At 48.6% G+C, this 21,560-nt stretch overlaps 1 protein-coding gene across 2 annotated transcripts; it reads right to left on the bottom strand.

The window, feature by feature from the left end:
• Positions 1–873: 873 nt before the first annotated feature.
• On the bottom strand, positions 874–19,847 carry LOC100083900 (probable N-acetyltransferase CML1). Of its 2 annotated transcripts, XM_029062001.2 has the most exons (3): positions 19,566–19,847; positions 5,506–5,743; positions 874–1,728 (listed from the first exon to the last, which is right to left on the bottom strand). In XM_029062001.2, the coding sequence occupies exons 1-3, from the start codon at positions 19,740–19,742 to the stop codon at positions 1,037–1,039; spliced, it is 1,107 nt and encodes a 368-aa protein (XP_028917834.1). In that variant the 5' UTR covers positions 19,743–19,847; the 3' UTR covers positions 874–1,036. The 2 variants fall into 2 exon arrangements, with proteins under 2 accessions (XP_028917834.1, XP_001514456.1); XM_001514406.3 differs by lacking the exons at positions 5,506–5,743; positions 19,566–19,847 and adding an exon at positions 3,221–3,261.
• Between the last annotated feature and the right edge of the window lie 1,713 nt (positions 19,848–21,560).

The following is a 21,560-nucleotide window of genomic DNA, read 5'->3' as shown; positions in this document are numbered from 1 at the left end:
GTAAGCCCCCTTCCCTTCAGTTCCCCCTCCCTTCCAGGACACCTCAACTCGCTCCCTTTGCCCTTCCCCACCTCTCCCCGCCCCATAGGACTTATGGATATAGGTATACATCTATAATTCTATTTATTTGTTTTGATGTCTGTCTCTCCCGACCTCCAGACTGTAAACCCACTGTGGGCAGGGTTTGTCTCTCTTTATTGTACTTTCCAAGGGCTTAGTACAGTGCTCTGCACACCGTAAGCATTCAATAAATACAATTGAATGAATAGCCACTAGGCCTCACTGCTTCTCCGAGTATTTACAGCATAATGAGGCAGTCAGACTTCCAAATTAAAACCATCTAGGGAAGGTTGCCTTTAGGTTTGGTGGGTTTTACCTTTCTGGTTATTTTTAGAGTTTTAAGGTGGTGCTGCTGATTTTCCATAGGAAGGAAAAAAAAGGAAAGAGGGAGGAATGAAGGAGAGGAGAAAGACTGTGAGGAGAGGAGGCAAAGAAAGGTTTTATTCTCCTAGCTCCTCAAACTCTCGTGCTAATAGTAGGGTTGGTAGACCTTAAGACCACTCTGGCATCTTTCAGAAACCAAGAATCACCGGGTTAAAGGCCGTCAGCCCTGTTAACTCATTCACTCTGTTAATTCTGGGCGTGGGGGGTCAAAGGTCATGGGTTCTAATCCCAGCTCCGCCCCTTGTCTGTTGTGTAACCTTGGGGAAGTCACTTCCCTTCTCTGGGCCTCAGTGAACTCACCTGGGAAATGGAGAATAAGACTATGAGCCCCACCTAGGTCAGAGACTGCGTCCAACCCGATCTGCTTGTATCCACCCCAGCATTTAGTACAGTGCCTGGCAAATAGCAAGTGCTTCACAAATTCCATAATTATAATTATCATTCAAGCATATTTATTAAACGCTGAATAGTGTGCTGAGAACTGGACTAAGGGCATAGAAGAGGAGGACAGAAGACTAAACAGACATATTCTTCGGCCGCTATCATCGCCGCTTCCTCCATCTGCTGAGGAGAGGTCTCATCAGACAGGGAGTCAGGGAGACGGGAGAAGGGGATAGCTGTACTTAAAGACGCAGAGGCCGGTCACCCTCCAGCTGAGGGACGGGATCTCCTCGGACATCTTTCGGAAGCCCATGCTCTCGTAGAGCTTCTGGGCCGCGTACTGCACGCAAGTGGTGTTGAGGAGGACGGCGTCGCAGCCCCGATCCCGGGCAAACCGCAACACGGTCCGGACCAGGGCCTGGGCGATGCCCCGACCCCGCTGATCCTTCGCCACGGACATGCGGAGCAGCTGCATCCGCTTCCCCCCGGACGGGTCCGGCGCGGGCCGGGCAGCCACCAGGCCCACCACGCGTCCGGCCGACTCCGCCACCCAGAAGCCGCAGCCGTCCGCCTCCAGGTAGGACCGGCGGATGTCCTTCAGGTCGGTGCGAAGGGCGTTCTCCACGTAGTCCCGCCAGGGTCTTTTCAGGAACTCCCAGAGGGCGGTCAGCAGGACGGGCGGAGCCGCGAGGACCAGGGGGATGGAGCCCGTAGCCGCGAACAGGGAGAGGGACACCGCCAGGAGGAACAGTCCAGTCCGGGGAAGGGTGACCAGGTGCCAGAAGGAGGCAGGGGCGTGCTCCGTTATTCCGCTGGAGAAGAGATCCCGCACGGCCTCTCCGTCGCCCTCCCGGAACTGTCGGATGCGGTAGTGGCCCATGACGGGGGATGCGGTCGCGTCTCCTACAGCCGCCACGGGAGAGACCAGACCCGATTCCCCCGACTCAGATTGGCCGGGTCACGTGGTGCCCCTTCCACCCTGGGCCCACCATCGCTGTGGGCAGGGAACGGGTCCGCTTACGGTTCTACTGCACTCTTCCGAACGCTTAGTACAGTGCTCTGCACAAAGCAAGTGTTCCATAAATATGAATGGCTGACTGACATGGGGAAGTCCGCCATTTTGAGCTGCCTCATTGGGCCTAGGACAGCTAATGTCTGCTCGCTACCCTCCAGGCTTTGAACTCATTGTGGGCAGGGAATGTTTCAGTTATTATTCTACTGTACTCTCCCAAGTGCTTACTACACTGCTCTGCCAGTGAGTGCTCAATAAGTATGATTGAGTGAAGGAAGAAACTGCCTATTAGCTTGGACGGGTATGGCACTGTCCTTTCTGCGACCACCTGGTCGGTGAGCTTCTGGCTCTGCCCTGAACAAAATGTCCACCTCTTTCCTTGTGGGTGACCTTTGGACACGTCACTTCACTCTGAGCCTCAGTTACCCATCTGTAAAAGGTGGATTGAGACGGTGAGCCTCATGAGGGACGGGGACTGTGTCCAATCTGATTAGTTTCTATCGACCCCAATGCTGAGAAGGGTGCCCGGCACATAGTAAGCACTTAACAAATGCGATCAACATCATCATTATCAACCAGATTAATCTGTAACACAGTGCTTATAACAGAGCCTGGCACATAGTAAGTGCTTAACAAATACCTTTAAAAAAAAAAGGGGGCCTTTCTTACCCTTAACGTATCATATTGTATCGTATCGTATTACGATACGATTGTATTGTATCGTATACGAATCGTATTGATAATCGTATTATTAATCGTTTCAATTATCAATCGCATTTATTGAGCACTTCCTATATGCAGAGCTCTGTACTAAGTGCGTGGGAGAGCACAATATAAGTAGCAGACATGTTCCCTGCCCACAAGGAGCTTTCAGTATACAAGATACCGATACTGAGCGCTCACTCAGTAAGATACTGAGCGCTTACTGTGTGCAGAGCATTGTACTAAGTGCTTGGGAAGCTACAATATAACAGATGCGTTCCCTGCCCGCATCAAGTTAACAGTCGAGAGGGAGAAATTTCAGGCAAGTGAGGTTTTTCCCCCGATTTAAAAGTCTCCCCCCGAGAGGCTTCAGCCTCCTTTTTGGTCTTCCCATCACCGTGTCTAATAAGTAAGGGCAAGGAGGCAGTTGCCAATCTTTGGAGGACAAGGAGCCGGGCAGGAATTGTATGTCTATGCAATTATTGGTGGGGAGAGGCTGAGGGCAAGGGGCACACCAGCGGCCCCGGGAATCAGAAGTCCTGGGTTCTCATCTCCGCTCCGCCACCAATCAGCTGTGTGACTTTGAGTAAGTCACCTCACTACTCTGGGCCTCAGTTCCTTCAGCCTTAAAATGGGGATGAAGACCGTGAGCCCCATGTGGGACAGAGACTTGTGTCTTACCTGACTACCTCGAATCCACCCCGGCGCTTGGGACAGTGCTTGGAACATAGTAAGTGCTTCAAGACAGAAGGACCTGGGTTCTAATCCTGGCTCCGCCACTGGTCTGCTGTGTGACCTTGGGCAAGTCGCCTCACTTCACTGAGCCTCAGTTTCCTCATCTGTAAAATGGGGTTGAAGACTTGGTGCCTCACATGGGGCAGGGACTGTATCCAACCCAATTAGCTTGCATCTACCCCAGCGCTTAGTACAGTAGAGAAGCAGCATGACTTAGTGGAAAACGTCTGGGCTTGGGAGTCAGAAGTCATGGGTTCAAATCCCCACTCCACCACTTGTCGACTGTGTGACGGGGCAAGTCAGTTCATTTCTCTGTGCCTCAGTGACCTCATCTGGCAAATGGGGATGAAGACTGTGAGCCCCACGTGGGACAACCTGATGACCTTTTATCTACCCCAGGGCTTAGAACAGTGCTGGGCACAAAGTGAGTGCTTAAAATACCATCGTTATTATTATTATTATTACAGTGGTTGGCACATAGCGCTGAAGAAGTACTGTAATGATTTTTGGAAGAACCCCTAACTCCTTCCTACTCCTCCTTCCTCCTCCAACTCTCTCCTAGACCCCCTCCAATCTGGCTTCCGTCCCCTCCACTCCACCGAAACTGCCCTCTCAAAGGTCACCAGTGACCTCCTTCTTGCCAAATCCAAGAACTCCTACTCTACCCTAATCCTTCTCGACCTCTCAGCTGCCTTTGACACTGTCAACCATCCCCTTCCCCTCCACACTTTATCTCACCTTGGCTGCACGGACTCCGTACTCTCCTGCTTCTCCTCATCTCTCTGGCCGTTCATTCTCGGTCTCCTTCGCAGGCTCCTCCTCCCCCCCCCCAACTAACTGTAGGGGTTCAAGGGTCAGTTCTTGGCCCCCTTCTGTTCTCTATCTACACACACTCCCTTGGTGAACTCATTCGCTCCCATGGCTTCAACTATCACCTCTATGCAGATGACACCCAAATCTACATCTCCTCGCTTGCTCTCTCCCCCTCCCTCCAGTCTCCTATCTCCTCCCGCCTCCAGGATGTCTCCACCTGGATGTCGGCCCGCCACCTAAAACTCAACATGTCCAAGACTGAGCTCCTCATCTTCCCTCCCAAACCCTGTCCTCTCCCTGACTTCCCCGTCACAGTGAACGGTACGACCATCCTCCCCGTCTCACAGGCCCGCAACCTTGGTGCCGTTCTTGACTCGGCTCTCTCATTCACCCCACACGTCCAATCCATCACCTACCGATCTCACCTTCACCACAAAGCCAAGATCCGCCCTTTCCTCTGCATCCAAACCGCTACCTTGTTGGTACAAGCTCTCCTAACATCCCGGCTGGATTATCGTGTCAGCCTTCTCTCTGATCTCCCTTCTTCCCGTCTCTCCCCACCCCATGCTATTCCTCCTTCCGCTGCCCGGATCATCTTCCTCCAGAAACGCTCTGGGCATGTCACTCCTCTCCTCATAATCCTCCAGTGGCTGCCTCTCAACCTTCGCACGAAACAGAAACTTCTCACTCTTGGCTTCAAACCTCTCCACCACCTTGCCCCCTCCTACCTCACCTCCTTTCTCTCCTTCTCCGGCCCGGCCCGCACACTCCGCTCCTCTCGGCCGCTCACCTCCTCACGGTCCCCCGTTCGCGCCTGTCCCGCCGTCGACCCCCGGCCCACGTCCTACCTCGGGCCTGGAACGCCCTCCCTCCCCACCGCTGCCAAACTCTCTTCCCCTCTTCAAAGCCCTACCGAGAGCTCACCTCCTCCAGGAGGCCTTCCCAGACTGAGCCCTCCCTCTCCCTCTTCTCCTCCTCCCCTCCCCATTCCTTCTCCCTTCCCCTCCCCACAGCCCTTGTGCATATCTGTCCATATTATTATCTATTCATTTTGTTAATGATGTGCATATATCTGTGATTCCATTTATCTCGATGATATGGACGCCAGACTCCCCCCTTCTAGACTGTGAGCCCGTTGTTGGGCAGGGATTGCCTCTGCTGCCTAACTGTCCACTCCAAGCTCTTAGTCCAGTGCTCTGCACATAGCAAGCGCTCCATAAATACTACTGAACCAATGCTCTGCGCCTAGTAAGCGCTCCATAAATGCGACTGAATGAATGGATGGTAGCAAAACTCCACCTTCGCCCCCCCTGGCAGTTGCTCTTCCTGCTGTGCCCGGGCAGGGGCATCCCCAGGAGCCTAGGGGACCCCCGAGGAGGGATGCCAGGCACGGGGGGGGGCTCCCCGTCTCCGCTCACCTGCTGCGGGCACCTCCATCGGCTGGACACGACAGGGCCGGTCCTGCTCCTGCTCGGCCGCCGCCGCTCCCGGAAGCCCCCGATAGGGGGCGGAGCGGAGCTGGGGGGGGGCGTGGCCTCGAGGTTGTGGGCGTGGCCTCGCTACTTGTGGGCGGGGCAGAAGAAGACCAAAGTGCCGACCGGGCGACAGGGAAACCACGGCCTGGATCACCTCCGCCGCTGGAACGGGCTCCTTCTCCTTTAAAAAAAAAATTGTTTTGGACCGGCCTGGATTTCCCCAGCACTGGAACGGGCTCCTTCTCCTTTTTCACGTAGTAGTTTCTTTTTATTTTTGGACCGGCCTGGATTTTCTCGACACTAGAACAGACTCCTCCTTGTTTTTCATGTTATTTTTCTTTTTGACCGGCTTGGATTTTCTCGGCACTGGAAAGGGCTCCTGCTCCTCTTCTTCTTCTTCTTATTTTTGTTGGTTTGTATGTTTTTTTGTTTTTAACGGTCCTGGATTTTCCCAGCACCGAAACAAGATCCTTTTTTTTAATTATTATTCTTTTTTTTTTTTGGACAATTCTGGATTTTTTCCTGACTGGAACACGCTCCTTCTTTTTCTATGTTTTTTTGTTTTTTTAACCAGCCTAGATTTTCTGCCATGGAACATGTGTATATATATGTATGTGTATATATATACGTACATATGTGTATATATGTATGTATATATGTGTATATATAATATAAATATAAAATATACATGTATTATATATGTGTGTATATAATATATAAAAAAATTTTAAGGCCTGAATTTTCCCCACACTGGAATAGGCTCCTTCTCATTTTTTTTATGGTTTTCTTTTTTAATGTTATTTGTTAAGCACTTGTTATGTTGTACTCTCCCAAGCACTTAGTACTGCACTCTGCACACAAGAAGAACTTAATAATTGAACGAATGGTATTTGTTAAGCATTTACTATGGGCCAGGCACTGTTCTAAACGCTTGGGTGCATATAGGGTAATCAGATTGGACACAGTCCCTGTCCCCCCATGGGGCTCACAGTCTTAATCCCCATTTTACAGATGAGGTCACTGAGGCCCAGAGAAGTGAACTGACTTGCCTAATGTGCCCCACAGTCAGCTAATCATATTTACTGAGCTCTCAATATGTGCAGAACACTGTACTAAGCACTTGGGAGAGTACACTAGAACAATATAACAGATACATTCCCTGCCCACAACGAACTTAGAGTCTAGAGAGGGAGACAGACATTCATGTAAATGAATAAATTACAGACAAGTGGCAGAGCTAGGATTAGAACCCAGGTCCTCCTGACACCCAGGCCCGGGCTCTATCCTGCTGGGGAACAAACCAAGCAGCAGAAAAACTTCAAAATCCCAGTTCCCACTGGCAAACCTTTTAATTTCTCTCCCCTACCTCACACTCGTCACATTTGTAAGGCCCAAAATATTGAAGTTCTAAAAAGTGGAAATAGGAAAATCAAAAAACTGGTTTTTTAGACTCCAGACTATAAGCTCCTTATGGGCAGGGAACCTGTTTGCTAATTCCATTATACTCTCCCAATTGCTTAGTACAGTGCACTGCACATAGTAAGCATTCAATACCATTGACTGATTGATTTTTAACCAGTATATGGGAGAAAGGGTGTGGCCTAGTGGAAAGAGCAACCCATCAATCAATTATATTTATTGAGGGCTTACGGTGAGCAGAGCATAAACCTGAGAGTCAGAGGACTTGGGTTCTAATCTTCACTCTGCTTCTTGTCTGCTGTGTGACCTGGGGCAAGTCACTTCATTTCTCTGCACCTCAGATCCCTCATCTGCAAAATGGGGATTTGACACCTGTTTTGGACCGTGAGCCCCATGTGGGACCTAAATTATTTCCTCTCTACCCCAGTTCAGCACATGCCACGAACACCAAAACTATTATTAACCAAACTAATTACTCTATTCCAGAAATTAGCCTAGGCCCAGAGAGGAGTTCCGTCAGTCCATGGAAATACTGGCTTAGAGCCCGGTCCTGGGTGTCAGAAGGACAGGCATTCTAATCTCATCTCTGCCACATGACAGTTGGGTGACCTTGGGCAAGTCACAATTTCTTAGCCTCAGTTACCTCATCTGGAAAATGGGGATTAAGATTGTGAGCCCCATGTCCCATCTGATTAACTTGAATCTACCCCGAAGCTTAAAACAGTGCCTGGAGTACAATATAACAACAGATAGATTCTCTGCCATACAAGTTTACAGTCTAGAGGAGGTAAATCCACGAGAGTTGTCAGGCCTGAAGTCTAGTTTCCAATATTGTGTCGTTCCCCCTAGATATCCCGGCCATGATTTCACTCCCTCATGTTCACAGCCAAGGACTGGTCTTTTCTCTGGTTCTCTCCCTCATAAATTAGCAGTGGAGCCTAGTGGAAAGGTTACAGACCTGGTAGTCAGAGGACCTGGGTTGTAATCCAAGCACATAGTAGAGTGCTCTGCATATTGTAAGCACTCAGATATAACTGACTGATTGGGTCTGACTCCGCAAGTTACTTGCTGTGTGATCTCGACAAGTCATTTGACTTCTCTGTGCCTCAGTTTCCTCATCTGTAAAATGGGGATTCAATACATGTTGTCTCTCCTACCTAAACTGTGAGCCCTGTGTAGGACCTGATTAACTTGCATCTACCCCAGCGCTTAATACAGAGGCCTCAACTGTAACATGGGAATTAAGACTGTGAGCCCCATGTGGGACATGGACTGTGTACCTACCCCAGCGCTTAGTACAGTGCGTGGCACATGGTGAGCACTTAATTATGTTTTTAAAAAGTGCTTGGCACTTAGTAAGGGCTTAACAAATACATGGATATTATTATTATTATGGAAGAAAAATGTGAACTATAGGCTAGTCTTTGTCAAATCGGGATAAACGCCAGATCGAACTCTCTGCATGGCCGTTAGATTGTAAGCTCATCAAGGGCAAGGAACCCAAATGCTCAGCAAATGCTCTGCACTTACTAGGCACCCAGCACAACAACCTACATCCGGGGGTGCCCATCACAGTGCTCTGCATCCCCTGAGTGCATTGACATCCTACTCTCCCCTCTCCTTCATTGAATATTTCCTCTTCTTCACTGCTTCTCCTTCCAGTGGCTAGGTAGGGACCCCTATTACCCCCCCCCCCGCCCCCGACTCTCCAGCAGTGACCCAACACTGACCATCCTACACCCCTGACTCTACCTCAGACACCCAGCACGGACCACTTCACACCCTCAATTCTTCCCTCTCCATCCGTGACCCTCCCCTCTCCATCACTGACTCTCTCCTAAGTGACCCGCCACGACACCCTTGACGTTCCCCCCTCCATCGTTGCCTGTTCCCCAGTGACTCAGCGCGGACCACCCAAGACCCCGACTCTTCTCTATCCATCCCGGTCTCTCCCCACAGTGACCCAGACCAGACCAGCTGGTGCTTCTAACTCCCCTTTCCCTCCGTGACTCCTCCTTGAGACCCCCAACACACACTCCCCAGACACCCCTGACTCTCCCCTCTCCAACTCCGACTCGACTGGCCCAGCACAGACCATCCGACACCTCCGAATCACTCCTGGACTGACCCACTCTTTTCTCCGACTACTTTCTGCGTCACCCTGACTTGCTTCCTTTGCTCTTCCCCCTTCCCAGGCCCATAGCACTTACGTATATATCTGTTATAATAATAATAATGTTGGTATTTTTTAATCACTTACTTTGTGCAGAGCACTGTTCTAAGCGCTGGGGTACATACAGGGTAGTCAGGTTGTCCCACTTGAGAAGCAGCATGGCTCAGTGGAAAGAGCACGGGCTTTGGAGTCAGAGTTCATGGGTTCGAATCCCGGCTCGGCCACTTGTCTGCTGTGTGACTTTGGGCAAGTCGCTTAACTTCTCTGTGCCTCAGTTCCCTCATCTGTAAAATGGGGATTAAGACTGTGAGCCCCACGTGGGACAACCTGATTCCCCTGTGTCTACCCCAGCGCTTAGAACAGTGCTCGGCACATAGTAAGCGCTTAACAAATACCAACATTATTATTATTACATTATTACTTGAGGCTCACAGTTAATCCCCATTTTACAGATGAGGTAACTGAGGCACAGAGAAGTTAAGTGACTTGCCCACAGTCACACAGCTGCCAAGTGGCAGAGCCGGCATTCGAACCCATGAGCTCTGGCTCCCAAGCCCGGTCTCTTGCCACTGAGCCACGCTGCTTCTATTTCTTTATATTAATATCTCTCCTTCTAGACTCTAAGTTTGTTGTGGGAAGGGAATATGTCTAATTACTGTTATATTGTACTCTTCTGAGTGCTTAGTACAGTGCTTTGTACACAATTAGTGCTCCATAAATAAGACTGACTGACTGGCTAACAGGAAACAATTCTGCTCTGCCCAGAGTCCTTCCCTGGAAGCAGATGATCCATCAATCAGACCATTCATTCAATCATATTTATTGAGTGCTTACTCTGGGCAGAAAACTGTACTAAGCACTTGTAAAGGACAGTTCCGCAATAAAGAGACACAATCCCTGCCCACACAGGCTTACAGTCTAGAAGGGGGAAGAAAGACATCTAAACAAGTAAACAGACATCAATATATATAGAATTACAGATATATATATATACATAGAAACAAGTAAACAGGCATCAGATATATATGTACATAGAAACAGTAAACAGAATTATAGATATATACATATAAACAAGTGCTGTGGAAGTGGGGGGAAGAGTAAATGGAGTGAGTCGAGGCGACGTGGAATGGAAGGGAAGCTGAGGAAAGGGGGGGGCTTAGTCTGGGGATAATTATGGTATTTGTGAAGCACTTACTATGTGCCAGGCACTGTATGAAGTGCTGGGCAGATACAAGCGAAATGGGTTGGACACAGTCCCTGTCCCACGTGAGGCTCACAATCAATCCCCATTTTACAGATGAGGTAACTGAGGCCCAGAGAAGTACATCAGCTTGCCCAAGGTCACCCAGCAGACAAGTGGCAGAGCCGGGATTGGAAGCCATGACCTTCTGAATCCCAGGCCCGGGCTCTAGCCACTAGGTCACCCTGAGACCATGTCCCCTCATCATCGCTACTGGGGGACGTGTGACTCATCCCACAAATCCAAGACCCCCAGGCCCTCTGTACTGGCCCAGGCTGAGCTCCACAATGCAGGTGGCTGATTATAATTGTGTAGCTCATTTACAGGTCGAGTCTCATAATCCTAAAGGCAGAAGCTTCACTGAAGAGCGTCTGACCTGATTAAACTTCTATCTAGCCCAGTCCTTTTTTTTTATGCGCTTACTACGTGCCAGACACCGTACTAAGCGCCGGGATTGATAGACGCTAATCAGGATGGACACAGTCCCTGTCATTCATTCACTCATTCGATCACATTTATTGAGCACTGAGTGTGTGCACAGCACTGTACTAAGCGCTTGGGGAAGTATAATACAGCAATAAAGAGTGACAATCCCTACCCCAACGAGCTCTCAGTCTAGACGGGGGAGAGAAACTTCAATACAAATAAACAGACATCCCTATAAATAAATAAAATTACATATATTTACCTAAGTGCTCTGGGGCAGAGAGGGCAGTAAGAGCAAAGCGAATAAGTCAGGGCTACGCAGATGAGAGTGGCAGATGAGGAAAAGTAGGGCTTAGTCTGGGAAGGTCTCCTGGAAGAGATGTGCCTTCAGTAAGACTCTGAAGGAGGGGAGAGTCATTGTCTGGCAGGTTTGAGGAGGGAGGGTGTTTCAGCCCAGAGGTAGGTAATTTAATTAAATTAAAAGGCAATGTTTCCTTTTAGGACATCTTGGAGGTCAGGCAGATGAGGAAAAAGTGACCCTCCAGAATGAGCCCTAAGGAATAAATGGATGCTTCATCCCATCAAAACACTCTAAGGGGCTGGAGGTCAGAGGTCAGGTGGGCACCGTGCTTTCGGGAGTCCGGCTCTCAGAATGGAGGGAGATCTCTCCCCCGAGCACGCTTTGGGTCTCTCTCGAAAAACCCTCACTCTGACACCGAAAGGGATCGGAAACAATCCGGGTAGCAACAGAAAGCTAAATCGAGGACTTTGGCTATTTCAACTCTATGTGTCAGATATAAGACTCCAAATTTTTTTTTTTTGGTTAATTCCATGAGTTCAATAAGTTTTTCCAGGCTAGAACACCACACAATTATGCAGTCGCACTTAGTGTTTATGTAATTACAGGATTTTGATGTGATTGCCTGTATTTATACTAATTACCTAACTAGGCATGATTTCGTGCGTGACATAAATGCTTAAAAATGACAGTGTTCTATCGAGAGCCACACAAACACGTGGAACGTGTGAGGAGAACGATACCCAGGGTTCTCCTCTTCTCTTTCTGGAACTAAAACTCCCTGTTCTTCCCCAACCCCTGCCCAGCCAAACATCCTTTATGTCACTTTTTTTAAATGGTCCTCGCTAAGCCCTCACTATGTTCCAGGCACTGTACAAAGCATAGAGAAGGATACAAGCTAATGATGTTGGACATTGTCCCTATCCCACATGGGGCTCAGACTCTTAAGGGCCATTTTTCAGAGGCGGTAACCGAAGCAAAGAGAAGTCAAGTGACTTGCCCGTGGTGAGCCAGCAGACATGTGACAGGGACAGGATGAGAACCCAGGTCCTTCTGACTCTCAGGACCGTGCCCTATCCAAAAGGCCATGCTGTTTCCAAATTAATGACCACAGACATCCTGCCAAAGGCACTGTGGGACAGAGATCAGTCATTCTGCTTTGTGGCTAATGAGAGAACCAGGCGAGAGATCAGTCATTCTGCTATGTGGCTAATGAGAGAACCAGGCGAAGGCATGGAAAGGGATTTGCCAACTTTGCTGATATTCTTTTATTGCACCTTTCAGAGAAAATCTCTAGATTGTGAGCTCATTGCGGGAAGTAAATGTGTCTATCAACTCCATTATATTGTACCCTCCCAAGCAATTAGTCCAGTGCTCTACTTCCGGTAAGTGCTCAATAAATACGGCTGATTGAAGATTCAAAGAGAAACTGCAGTTTGTACGCAGCACTTTGGGGACTCCTCAAAGGAAGATGCTCAGACATGTTTGCCAAATAATTACAAAGAATATATTGCGATAAGATCACCTTCAAAGCAAAATCAGCACCTGAGGTCTGTCAAACATCGGGATAGCGCTCGTGGTTGTGAAGGAATGAAGACCTGTGCTCTGGCCGCCAGATCACGCTGCTGGATAGAAGCCAGAGAGAGATAAAGAGAGACAGACAGACGGATAGAGACGGTGCCAGAGAGAAAGAGAGACAGAGAGAGAAGGACGAGCAGACCCTAGATGGGACAGTCAAGACCAAAAGAATCAGAACCAAAGGGAAGAGACCCAGAGCCAGCTGGAAACAGTTCAAAAGCAGAGCCAGAAGGACAGGGCTGGACAGAAACAGCATGCCCTATTAGAAAGAGCCTGGGCCTGGGAGTTACAAGGACCTGGGTTATAAACCCGGCTTTGTTACGTGTCTGCAAAACCCTTCTCTCCTCTGGACCTCAGTTACTTCATCTGAAAAATGGGGAATAAATCCTACTTTCCACCAACTTAAACTGTGAGTCCCCTGTGGTACAATTCCAGGCTTCAACTATCATCTCTATGCAGATGACACCCAAATCTACACCTCCTCCCCTTTCTCTCCTCCTCCCTCCAGTCTCCTATCTCCTCCTGCTTCCAGGACACCTCCACCTGGAATCTGCCCGCCACCTAAAACTCATCATGTCCAAGACTGAGCTCCTGATCTTCCCTCCCAAACCCTGTCCTCTCCCTGACTTCCCCGTCACTGTGGACGGCACGACCATGCTTCCCGTCTCACAGGCCCGCAACTTTGGTGTCATCCTTGACTCTGCTCTCTCATTCACTCCATACATCCAATCTGTCACCAACACCTTCCGGTCTCATCTTTACAATATTGCCAAGATCCGCCCTTTCCTCTCCATCCAAATGGCTGTCATGCTGGTACAAGCTTTCATAATATCCCGACTGGATTATCGTGTCAGCCTCCTCTCTGATCTCCCTTCCTCCTGTCTCTCCCTGCTCCAGTCTATTCTTCATTCCACTGCCCGGACCATCTTCCTACAGAAATGCTCTGAGCATGTCACTCCCCTCCTCAAAAACCTCCAGTGGTTGCCTATCAACCTCCGCACGAAACAAAGACGCCTCACTCTTGGCTTCAAAGCTGTCCATCACCTTGCCCCCTTCTACCTCACCTCCCTTCTCACCTTTTACAGCCCAACCGGTACACTCCCCTCCTCTGCCGCTAACCTCTTCACAGTGCCTCATTCTCGTCTGTCCCGTCGACCTCTGGCCCATGTCCTACCACTGACCTGGAATGTCCTCCCTCCTCACATCCAACAAACTAACTCTCTTCCCCTCTTCAAAGCCCTATTGAGAGCTCATCTCTTTCAGGAGGCCTTACCAGACTGAACCCTCCCTTTCCCTCTGCCCCTCCTCATTCCCCTATTCCCTCCCTCTGTTTTTCCCCCTTTCCCTCCCCACAGCACTTGTGCATATTTGTATATTTTATTATATTTTATTTATGATGTATTTATATCTATGCTTCTATTTATCTTGATGGTACTGATGCCTGACTACTTGTTTTGTTTTCTGTCTCCCCCATTTAGAATGTGAGCCCATTGTTGGGCAGGGATTGTCTCTATCTGTTGCCGAATGGTACATTCCAAGCGCTTAGTATAGTGCTCTGCACATAGTAAGCGCTCAATAAATACTAATGAATGAATGAATTAACTCATATCTAACCCAGCCCTTAAAACTGTGCTTTGCATCTAGTAAGCACTTGACAAGTACCATAAAAAATGATAGGCTGGGAAGAGACTCTGTCAATCAATGATACTTATCGAGTGGGCAGAGCAGAGAAAAGAAAATACTGGGAAATCAGAGGGCAGTGCCAGAGAGGATGAGACAGAAACCAAGAGGCCTGAGGGAGTTGGCCTGACTGTTTGTTTTTCTTAAACTGCTTTAGGTTTTGTTTGTTTTATTTGGATGGTATTTGTTAAGCACTTATTATATGCCAGGCATGGTACTAAGCCCCAGGGTAGATACAATTTAATCAGGTTGGGCACAATTCATGTCCCACAGGGGCCTCCCATTTCAATCTACATTTTACAGATTAAGTAACTGAAGACCAGAGAAGTGAAATGACTTGTCCAAGATCCTGCAGGAGATAAGTGGCAGAGTAGGGATTAGAACTCAGGGCCCTCTGACTCCCAAGTAATAATAATAATAATAATAATGTTGGTATTTGTTAAGCGCTTACTATGTGCCGAGCACTGTTCTAAGCGCTGGGGTAGACACAGGGGAATCAGGTTGTCCCACGTGGGGCTCACAGTCTTAATCCCCATTTTACAGATGAGGGAACTGAGGCACCGAGAAGTTAAGTGACTTGCCCAAAGTCACACAGCTGGCAAGTGCCAAGTCTGTTACCTAGCCACTGGGCCACACTGCTTCTTCAGTTGTTGGAATTTGCCCTGGTTCCATCTCTCCCTGCCTCTCCACTTCCCCACCTCCTGATGTCCCCATCTGATTTCCTCCACCCCAGGGTCTCCCACCCACCAACTTCTCTGGGCAGTACCAACTCTCCGCAAAAACTCAACTACAACAACTACTAAATCAGGGACTAGCCAACTTCATTCTCCCCAGTGCCAGCGTTCTCTGAAGTGTAGAAAATGGACATATTGAAGGCTATTAATCCTAACTCATTCCCTCCATCAGTAGAAGATCATCATTAGGACTATCGCTAGTATCAAGCAGTGGTATCGACCGAGCTTTTACCGCATACAGAGCACTGTAATGAGCACTTAGGAGAGTACAGTAGAGTAGGTAGACATCATCTCTGTTCTCAACTGGCTCTCTGTCCATGAGTGGACAGCCACCAAGGGTAAAGTCAATAGAAGACCACCTAGTTGTCTCTTTATTAGCAGTGGACCACCCTAAAAACTCAAACCAGTAAAAGGTTGAAAGATTCTCCCCATGAAAAGAGGACCACCATTAAGGCTAACACCAGTGGAGAACCACCAGACTCCCTCCACGAATGTTAGGCCAACACTAAGGCTAACAACAGTAGATGAACACTAACCCGTCCTCATGAGCCAAGGGCCACCGTTAGGGCTAACAACAGTAGAGAGTCAGTAGGCTGTCTCCATGAGCCAGCCTTCAAGTTATCGCCAGGAGAGGACCACTTGGATCTCTTGGTGAGAAGAGAACCCCCATTAGCCCCAGTAGATGACCACCAGGCTCTCTCCATGAATGGAGGGTCACCATGAAAGCTAACACCAGCTGCAGACCACCAGTTTCTCTCCATTAGCAGAGAACCATTGTTAAGGCCAACACCAGCAGCGGATTGTCAGTCTCCCTTCATGAGTGGAGGGCCACCATCAAGACTAACACCAGTAGAGGACCTCCAGGCTCTCTTCAGGAGCCGAGGGCCACCTTAAAGGCCCAAACCAGTAGAAAACCAGTAGACTCTCCCCATGAGCAAAGGGCCACCATTAAAGCTAACACCAGTAGAGGACCACCAGGCTCTGTCCATTAACGGTAGTAAATCCAAGGCCCCTGACTTTAGTAGTACTCAGCAAAAGGCAGAGCATCGAGTCCCTGAGCATTTCCCTACCCCCTACCTCACAGAATGCCCAAGGGAAGACCGCCTCTCACCTGCCTAAGCCCCTCAAAGCCCGCGTCCTATCTGAATTCTGAGCACGAGGCTCAAAGACGTGACACTCGACTCCGACCTTCACGACGTCTCTGGAGACAGACCAACTCTAGGCCCCGAGTAGCCTGAGGAAAGAGAAGGGGAGGAGTCAGAGCATTCATGAATTCCTTAGGATAGTCATTAAGGGTTCACTATGTGTCTGTACACACTATGTGTCACTCATGTACTCATCTATAAAAAAAACTATTATAAATTATTTATTCATATTAATGTTGGTCTTCCCCTCTAGACCGAGCCCATGGTTGGCATGAATGGGTCTGTTGTTATAGTGTACTCTCCCAGGCACACACAACAGTGTTTTGCACACAGTAAGCGCTCAATAAATATGACTGAATGAATGAATGAGTTTACAGCCTGAGGGAGGAGCTTAAGGCCTAGAGGGAGAAGCTTTCAGTCTAGAGGGAAGGACTTACATCTTGAAAGAGAATTTTATGATCTAGAAGGAATGATGTGCAGCCTAGAGGATGGAATCTACAGTCCAGAGGGAGGAGTTCAAGGTCTAGAGGGAGGAGTTTAAGGTCTAGAGGGATGCGTTTACCATCTAGAGGGAGGAACTTACCATGCAGAAGAATGAGCTTACGTCTAGAAGGAGGAACTGAGGTCTAGAAGGAGGAACTTATGTCTAGAGGGAAGAGCTTACAGTCTAAAAGGAGTTCACAGTCTGGAAATCTGTGGAGAGGTATGAATCACTTCTCCTTGTCTTAAATAATATTTCCTGTATCAGAACGGTCCAGTAGTTGGGTACCCTCACATCCTCCTGGGGGAAATAGCCAACTTGGACAGACAGACGTGGCCTCTTCCACAGAAATGCCCCGGGAGCTGAGGGCCGCAAATGCCGATCGAGGCACCGTGAGCAACCCTCCCCAGACTGAGCCGTCAGCGATATCACAAAGTTCACCCTCAGAACGACTCATTCATTCATTCAATAGTATTTATTGAGCGCTTACTATGTGCAGAGCACTGTACTAAGCGCTTGGAATGTACAAATCGGTAACAACTCGGAAAAACACAATCAGTCCTGGGAAACAGCACACACAGACTCTGGTCACTTGCTGTTCCATCAGACTGGGAGGAGTGTAGATGTTTTATTAAGAATAATAATTCGAAGTGCGGTGCAAGCACTGTCCTAAGCACTAAGGTACCTACTACATATTCAGGCCCCACAGGAGGCTCACAGTCCAATTAGGAAAGAGAATAGGTGCTGAGCCCCCATTCACATACCTGTAATTTATGCACATAAACTGGGGCAGGGAATGTGTCTGCTAATTCTGTTGTATTGTACTCTCCCAGGCACTTAATACAGGGCTGTGCACATAGTAATCGCTCCATAAAATTGAATGAATGCATGAATGAAAAGCCACCGGGAGGCCAATGATCCATCCTCCACTGGCAACGGAGCGGAGCGGAGTTGCTTATGGCCCCAGGTCTTGGACCTCACTCCCCCTTCGGGGAACCAGTGGTTCTCAGCCCTAAATCTCTATACTTTAAGCTGATTATGGTCAGGACACGTCTGCTAATTCTGCTAGATTGTACTCTCCCAAGCTTAGTACAGTACTCTGCACATAGGAAGCGCTCAATAAACACCACTGATTGATTGATAAATCCAGTCCCCAAAAGCTCCCAGAATCATTTTAGGGGTGTGTGGACCCCAGGCAGCCTCCGCTGGGTCGTACAGGCCCTCCAATTCTCCCATTCCCCCCTCAACCAGGTGAACCCCAGGCTTCTTTGTGAAGACGTAGAGGTCGTGGGTGACTAGCTCCCTACCCCATTGGGGGCTCACCAGAAGCAGCTCGCAGAGCAGGTGCTCCTCCGGCTCCTGTGGCACCAGGACCTTCTCTTCCAGCCCCTCTCCCTAGCCCCTATCCAATTTACACAGGCTTCCCCTGAATCTACTTCACACCTCTCCTCAACCTCCCACCTTCGGGACTCTCGATATTTCCCTGTCATATTCCGAGCCTCGTATCCTTCTCCCCCTTCAGGGGTGGGAGCCTTGGCTCCTTCAAACTCCCGGCTGCCCGGCTCCAAACCCCACGGATCCTCTCTGATCCTTCCTTGTGCCCGCTGTCCTTCAAGGGTCCATAACACAAGGTCTCCCTGTGTTCTGCACACAGGCACACAGCTCACACAGTTCGCAAACCTCTCCCCTTCATAATAGCTGAGGGTCTCCATCCCCACAAGCTGTCTCTTCTACTTCCTCCCCATTCCTTCTCTCTGAAGGGCTCAGCTAAGTCTTTACACTTCCATAGAGAAGCAGGCGTGGTCTAGGAGAAAGAACCTTGGCCTGGGCATCAGAAGACCTGGGTCCCAATCCTGGCTCTGCCACTTGTCTGCTGGGTGACCTTAGGCTAGCTGCTTCATGTCTCTGGTCCTCAGTTTCCTCATCTGTTAAATGGGGATTAAATCATATTACTTTCAAGAGTTTGCTTTGGTCCTAAACAGAGGGATTGTTTCATGCAAGTTCCACCAAAGACAAAAGGTCTTAAGCTAGAGCCATGTCTCTGTGAAAGGTCATCAATCATTCAGTGGCATTTATTGAGCCCTAACCGTGTGCAGAGCACTGTACTGAACACTTGGGAGAGTACAATATAACAGAGTTGGTAGAAACATTCCCTGCCTACAGTGAGTTTACGGTTTTGGTTCATGATAAAAGCCAATCACCAGTAAGACCTTAATTTGAAACCCCAGTTCAAAATCAAATAATCAGTGGCATTTATTAAGCACCTCTATGGACAGAGCAACATATTAGGCACTTGGGTGAGTACAAGAGAATTAGCACAAACATTCCCTTCCCATAATAATCTTACAGTCCTGAGGGAGAGCCAGACATTAATATGAAAAATTAAGTAATTTAGTATAATTTAAAGATATATACATAAAATGCTGTTGGATTGGGGCAAACATCAGATGTCCAAAGGTCACAGATCCAAGCCCCAAAACTTCCCAGACTGGGACAAGATTGGAGACGTCATTTATCGGAGAGAGCTTGCAAAGAGATTCCTTCAGGATTTTGTGCCCTTGGCTCAGATGCCTCTAGACCCATCTTTCGCGACTTGAAAAAGACTGTAGAGATTTAAGTCAAAACAGAACAAACTTCCCCTTGCTTCTAAGCAAAGTTCGTACTGTGTGGTAGGCAAGGTTGCCTGAGAAAAAACAAGGCAAATTTTCAGGCTCCTGTCTGTTGATTCCCAAGGCCCCATCTGTCTGGGGGTCACCTGCCCTGGGGCTCAGGGGTGGAATGGGGGTTTGGACCCACGCAACTGAGTGATAGACGATGGTGTCTGCTTACCTTCTCGCCTGGTCGGGCTCCCTCAGAAAAAGCAGTGGATTCCACTTGCTGAGTGCAATGCAAGTCATCTAGTGGGTAGAACCTCAGAATGGTGGCACCTGTGAGACAGGTCATCCATTTAACCCTCGCCTGGAAGCAGCAGGTCTGCCCTTCAAGACCCTCTCTGCACCCTGGCATGGGTTTAGTACCTCAATCCCCCTCCTGAATACTCTTTTTTTGAGTTTATCTTAGAAGGTCTTTCTCATTCAGTTGTATTTACTGAGCGCTTACTTTCATTCATGCATTCATTCACTCAGTCACATTCACTGAGCACTTACTGTGTGTAGAACACTGTACTATGGACTTGGGAGAGCACAGTATCAATAGATATGTTCCCCACCCATAATGAATTTACAGTCTAGCTTCTAACCAGAAGCCCCCAACTGAAGAGATTCTTCACAATTTCACCGCAGCCTGGTTTCCCCAGCCAATTCCCACAGCCATGTGGGACTGGGAAGGGGGCCTGGAGGGAATGGGACACCAGGGGGAATGGGAGACCAGGCCCCATCCCCCGTGGAGATCACTAGGATAATAATAATAATGATGATAGTATTGTTAAGCTTACTATATGCCAGGCACTGTACTAAGCGCTGGGGTGGATACAAAGCTTTTCGGGTTGGACACAGTCCTTGGTCTTACGTTGGGCTCACGGTCTCCACCCCCATTTTACAGATGAGGTAACTGAGGCCCAGAGAAGTGAAGTGACTTGCCCAAAGTCACACAGCAGGCAAGTGGCAGAGCTAGGATTAGAACCATGACCCTCTGCCTCCAAGGTCCATGCTCTATTGTCTCCAGATCCTCTCCAGAAATGAAACCTGCTGGGAAAAGAAATTCAGAAGCCTGGTTCGGCCCCACTGGCGCTTAGAGGCCCGATTCAGTCCCCCTGGGCTCTTTGCCCAAGGTCACACAGCAGACAAGTCAGGGATTGTGGCCGACCTGATTATTCCCTCTGCACTCAGGACAGCGCTTGGCTCATAATAAGCATTTCAATAGCGCAGTGATCTATTATGACTCAATGTAGGAAAGGTTACCACGCTGTCATAGAGGAGACACAAAAGCTTCAACAAAAGGAGGAGCAGAAGTGAGGAGCGAGAGATGCCCAGTGAAAAAGTGAGCATTCAGAGTAGACTATCATATTTCACCAAGCTTTATATCAGTATATACCTTTGTGCGGGAGTTAGGACAACATACTCTAATGCTAATAGAGCTACTGGGAATTCTGCAATTTAGGGTGTTGGGAATTAATCAGAAAAGGCTTCCTGGAGGAGAAGGGGTTTCAGGAGGCTTTGCGGTTGGGAGGAGATGTGGTAATGATAATAATAACAATCACAGTGGTATTTGTAAAGTGCTTACTATGTGTCAATCAATGTAATAATAATAATTATGGCATTTGTTAAGTGCTTACCAAGTGCCAAGCACTGTACTAAGCACTGCTGGGGCACATACAAGATAAATCCCACATGAGGGATATAAAATAGACCAGACTGTAAGCCCGTCGATTAGACTGTAAGCCCGTCAAAGGGCAGGGACTGTCTTTATCTGTTACCGATTTGGCCATTCCAAGCGCTTAGTACAGTGCTCTGCACATAGTAAGCGCTCAATAAATACTACTGAATGAATCAATGAATGAAAGATAGGTCCCCATTTTACAGTTGAAGAAACTGAGACCCAGAGAAGTCAAGTGACCTGCCCATGATCACATAGCCGGTATGTGGAGGAGAAGCGATTAGAAATAACCATGGAATTAGTTAAGCACCTATTTCTATTCACATCTGTCTCCCCCTCTCGATTGGGAGGCTCCATGTGGACAGGGAATAATAATGTTGGTATTTGTTAAGCGCTATGTGCCGAGCACTGTTCTAAGTGCTGGGGTAGATACAGGGTCATCAGGTTGTCCCACGTGAGGCTCACAGTTAATCCCCATTTTACAGATGAGGTAACTGAGGCACAGAGAGG

This window comes from Ornithorhynchus anatinus, chromosome 4, assembly GCF_004115215.2.
Source record: "Ornithorhynchus anatinus isolate Pmale09 chromosome 4, mOrnAna1.pri.v4, whole genome shotgun sequence".
NCBI lineage: Eukaryota > Metazoa > Chordata > Mammalia > Monotremata > Ornithorhynchidae > Ornithorhynchus > Ornithorhynchus anatinus.
Note: the sequence above shows the minus strand (reverse complement) of the source record. Positions and strands in the feature narration are given on the sequence as shown.